General features: G+C 47.3%; 1 protein-coding gene across 1 annotated transcript in view; it reads left to right on the top strand.

Moving 5' to 3' along the window:
• LOC137805396 (rho guanine nucleotide exchange factor 28-like) overlaps nt 1-5000 on the top strand; it is a 38595-nt gene that overhangs the window by 4033 nt on the left and 29562 nt on the right. The window contains exons 5-9 of the mRNA XM_068605298.1: nt 316-505; nt 2987-3170; nt 3545-3746; nt 3843-3918; nt 4711-4751. Coding sequence (XP_068461399.1) covers nt 316-505; nt 2987-3170; nt 3545-3746; nt 3843-3918; nt 4711-4751 — 693 coding nt within the window. The remainder of the gene's footprint in view (nt 1-315; nt 506-2986; nt 3171-3544; nt 3747-3842; nt 3919-4710; nt 4752-5000) is intronic.

Below are 5000 nucleotides of genomic sequence, written 5' to 3'. Positions count from 1 at the left end.
TTAGCCAAAAGTTAGGGAAATTTTGTCAAATCTTTGGAAATTTGGTTAAAACTAAAGAACATTGGTCAAAATCTACGGAAAGGTCATGGAAATGTGGTTTATTGTCATGGAAATTTGGTCAAAAGTCATCGAAATTTTGCCAAAAGTCATGAAAATCTGGTCAAAAGTTATTGAAATTTGGTTTAAAGTCATGAAAATTGGTCAAACTCTATGGAAAAGTCATGAAATCTATTGCTCGAGTCGTGCGATTCTCCGTCCTCGCGCGGTGCTCAGCAGTCGTCCTCACACAGAAAGCGTCTCCTTCGCGTTCCCCAGGACCTGGCGGAGCACCTGGTGACCCACGGCCACCGCCTGAGCTGCGCCGACCACCACCGGGAGCTGAGCGGCCTCTTCCACCTGAGCCAGGAGCGCCGGCGCTGGGCCGCCGACCGCCGCGTGGCGCTCGCCATGGCCAACCTGGAGATCCCGCGCAGCTGGAACGTGCTGGGGAGCCACGGCGGAGACGGTGAGCGCCGGTCGGAAAAAAAGGGCGCCGGGGTTTTTTTTTTTTTTAATTTCGAAAAAATTCGATAAGGAAGGTTTTAGGGAAAGCTTTGCGATTGTAAGACGTTGCTCTCACATGGCGGATGCAGGGAGAAAGGGAAGGGAGGTGAACTCTTTATCCTCTCCACACACACACACACACACGCACACACACACACACACACGCACACACAGCCATCCCCCCGCCATCATTCCCATTTTTCCATCCTTACTGGGCTCAAATCGGAAGTGAACACGGTCACATGTGAGCTCCTGTTGAATTTATCAAAGCCAATTAAGCAGCATGTAATGTGGTTAATAGATCCTTTCCTTCTGGAAGTAGCCCCGAGGCAGAGCGCAATAAATCTGAGGGCATGTGTGTGTGTGTGTGTGTGTGTGTGTGTGTGCGCTTACGAGATGCCACCATCTGTTTCTGTGCTGCGAGTGTTTGCGTGTGGCCGCCTCCACAAGACGACAAACTGGGCCCAGCGTTAACGTGGTTAGGGCGGTCTGTTTCGTCGCAGCGTCTCCTTCTAAAATGTCTGCTGTTAATCCGATAACGCCGCTGGTGACATCACCGCCGCTGCCGTACGCGACCCGAATTATGCTCCGGCAATAAAATGTAGTCTGGTTACGCGGCGTCCGCACGTCCTGAAGCTCGCTCTGTCAAGCAAAGAGCTCACTGGAGCTCTGGGCTCTCGGCTCGCAGCCATGAAAAACCTTTTGAAAAACGTGTTTGTTATTACAGCTAGCAGAGGTGTTATCTTTTAAACGATGTCTTTGTGGCTCCTCCTGGAGCCCTGGAGCAGGATGTTCTCAGATAAAGAAAGAAGCCGAAGTTTTAAGGACTAGAAACTGCTGTTCTCAACCTTTTGTAGCTTGAAGCTATGTTTTGGAGGTAAAAAAAAAAAAAAAAGTCATGGAAATTTGGTTTAAAGTCATGGAAATTTGGTTTAAAGTCATGGATATTTGGTTTAAAGTCATGGATATTTTGATAAAAGTCATGGAAATGTGATTTAAAGTCATGGAAATTTGGTTTAAAGTCATGAACATTTCGATAAAAGTCATGAAAATTTGGTTTATAGTCATTGAAATTTGGTTAAAAGTCATGAAAATTTGGTTAAAAGTCATGGATATTTGGGATAAAGTCATGGAAATTTTATTTAAAGTGATGTAAATCCATTGGTCACAATGTGTATGAACGCTGCATAGAGGTTTGTTTAACCCCCTGCGGTGAAACACACACACACACAACAAAAAGACAATGGGTGCCATATTTGGTTGAAGTACATTGAACATGTGAAAAGGACAGATAAAGTGAATGTGTCATGACATCACCGTGACCGTTATGAACCCATATTCAGTGTAAACGGCGATTTGCTCGCCAGCAAATAGCCGTTTACATTGAATATGGGTTCATTGAGGTGAATTAGTCGAATCATTTTTGCATTAACACGCTTTTTAATGAACAAAAACCAACATTTATTCTAAATATAAAATCGAACCCTGTGTGCATTACAGCTGCTGGCCACTGGATGGCGCTCTGAGGCCAAACAAACAGCTGCTGTGATTCTTTCTTGCAGCAGCATGGAGGTGTAGATGGCCCCCATGCAGTGTGTGTGTGTGTGTGTGCAAGGGGCTTTTATTACCCATCATCCTTTGTGTTTGTGCCCAGACTCCTCTGCTGCTATAACACATACTTATATTTGTTATAGTTTCCTCATTTATGTTGCTTATATGTTCTATTTTTTAACTTAAAAAAACAAAACTTTTGCACTTTATATTTCCATTCACTTTATGTCGAACAGAAGAGAAACACAACTTCAAATCTTCTGTATTTCTGCACAAATGGAAGAAATAAAACTGACTTTTTACAATCTTTACTTGTGAGCAACGCTGCTGTAATCCTGTAATTTCCCCACTGAGGGCTTAATAAAGTATAATCTTATCTTATCGACATCTTATCTGTTAAAGAAGTCAAACGCAACTCCGATGTGGGAAGATTTCCTCATTTTACGCCAACATGTTGCAGTGAAAAAGCTCCTTTTCATAGCAAACATCCACTGTGATGAATATTTAAACGCTTCAGAGAGTCAGAGCTTCTGTGTTTTTCATGTCTGACGCTACGGTTTGTGGTGTCGCTCCAGAAGGCACCTCACTCCTCAACCTCTTGTGACTCGAAGCTATCTTTTGGATATTTGGTTTAAAGTCATGGAAATGCGGCCGTGAAGGAAAGCCTCAAAGTGGGTCAGTGGAACGGAGAGATCCGGCGCGGCGGCGGCGGCGGGGGAGAAGAAATCAATCATTGACATTTAGGTTAATTATCAAAAGCAGGTTTGGTATCGCTTCCTCCTTTTTTTTTTTTATCTCACGCTTCACCCACCGGCTGGATTCCTGCCTCCTCTTCCAGCCAGCAGCTGTCTCAGATCGCTCTGCATCCTCTTTTGTGGTCGTATTTCCCCAGAGCGCGCCCTCAGGGAGTCGCCCCTCCACCTGGCCGTGCGCTGGGGTCTGTGCCGGCTGGCCGAGCTGCTGCTCTGTCAGCCCGGCGGTCTGATGGCCGCCAGTCTGCCCAACGAGGAGGGCGTCACGCCGCTGCAGCTGGCGCGGGCCGCCGGCCACGCCGAGCTCCTGGAGCTGCTCACACAGTAAGTAAAGTTCAGGGGGTTCAGAGGTCACGGGGGTCCCCCTCTCCCCTCTCCGTTAGCGCGACCTAGCATGCGCTAATCAGGAAGGTCGTAGCGCGGGGCCTTGTGTCGCTCACAGAGCTGAGAGAGAGAGTTTTGAGGTGCAGTTTGGTGCTAAACACTTGTTAGCATCACCAATGTGGATCCATAAATCTTGCAGGCTTGTTCACGTGTCCTGAAGAACTGGAACGCCAACATGTGACGGCGCTTTAAGGCCGTTTGTTCTGTCTGCTAATAGCTGGAAAAAATGCACATTTTCAACCCTTTCTCAGTGGATCGATGCTATTTTCTCTTGAGAGTGGGGGTGTTAAACTGACCCACCTGTTGCGCCGCAGCCCGCCCAACCCTCTGGCCACGCCCCCGGCCGGTTTGTCCCAGGTGTGGGCGGACCGGTCGCGCCTGCTGAGGTTCTGCCACGACACGGGGAACCTGACGCTGACGGTCCGGCAGAACCTGCGCTGGAGCTCGGAGGAGAGCCGGCACGCCGACGTGCTGCTGCTCCGCCGCCGGCTCAGAGACGAGGACTTCCTGCGAGAGGTGAAAGGGGCGGGGTTTGGAGTCGCCGCCGCTTTACGTGCACGGAGTCCAAATCTGTGTTTTTAAATTTGCTGCATTTCCTTTTCCTTCCCGCAGATCAAAGCTCTGAGGAGGGAACGCACCGAGATCATCTCGAGGAAGGAAGAGCCGGCGGGCGATCCCACAGAGAACGGTGAAACTGAACCACCTGGTCTCCTCTGTGGTTTATGTTTTGGGTTTTGGTGGTTTGAGGCGGTGGGGCGCGACCCTCTAGTGGGGTGCGGAGGTATTACAGGTGGGGCGCAGGGGGAGATGCAGATTCTTAATTTTTTTTTTAAAAGAATCCTTTATTGATCCCACAGACAGAAAGGTTGTCTAAGAACGCTGTATTTATGTCGGCGTCTTGACCAGGACTCCCTAAAAAAAACAGAAATTTTAGATCTCAATGGGCCTGTCCGGTAAAATCTTAATCAATATTAAAATTGAGCGTGTATGATTCAATCTGAGCTTATTTACACGATGGTTTCAACTGCTTGTTTGAATCAATGTGCATTGTCCCTTCTTTTAAATCAAATAAACATAACTATTCAATATTATTACACATTTTTCACATCAAAGACGATGACCTCATCAAAACCCTCATGAGGAAATAGCCGTCGACAGATAACGTCTGATGAAAATACGTGTTTTTTTTAACTTCTCTTCGCGTGTCGATGGACTTTCACGTGTACATGAAAATGTTGAAAGGTCACGAGTCTCTTTTATGAGGTCGTGTCCCTTTTTTTGTGTGTCTGTGGGCGACGATCGAGCCGGCTGACATCAGCGGATCAGACTGGAGACGGGGAGATCTTCCCTCCTTTATCCCGACCTGTGCGCCCCGCATGGGTCCCAAAACAAAGACAAAGAGAATAGCATGAAGAGTTCAGACTTCACGAGGTACATCTCATCGTAAACATCTGTGTTTTCTGTCTTTTCGCTCTTCCAGCGCTGCGTTCTGAAGTCAACGGAGCAGCTGTGGAGGAAACTGTGAGTATGTTGAAGCAAGTCGTGCTGCACATCTCGTGTGTGCGTCTCCAGAGTCACCGAGTGTGTGCACTGTGAACTGCTTGGCATCTACATGCATTAAAGAATGAGAAAAATACTGTGTACGTCTCATTTTAAAGTGTGTGTGCCATCATGGCTGCCGCTCCCTCTGACACACACATAAGAAAATGCTTCTATTCACCTTTTTCTTAACCTTTCTGCTTGTATTAAATATTGTGCTTTTTCCTCTCT

Source organism: Clinocottus analis, unplaced genomic scaffold (assembly GCF_023055335.1).
Source record: "Clinocottus analis isolate CAN_PGR_092001 unplaced genomic scaffold, fCliAna1.0.p SCAF_7, whole genome shotgun sequence".
Classification (NCBI taxonomy): domain Eukaryota; kingdom Metazoa; phylum Chordata; class Actinopteri; order Perciformes; family Cottidae; genus Clinocottus; species Clinocottus analis.
Note: the sequence above shows the minus strand (reverse complement) of the source record. Positions and strands in the feature narration are given on the sequence as shown.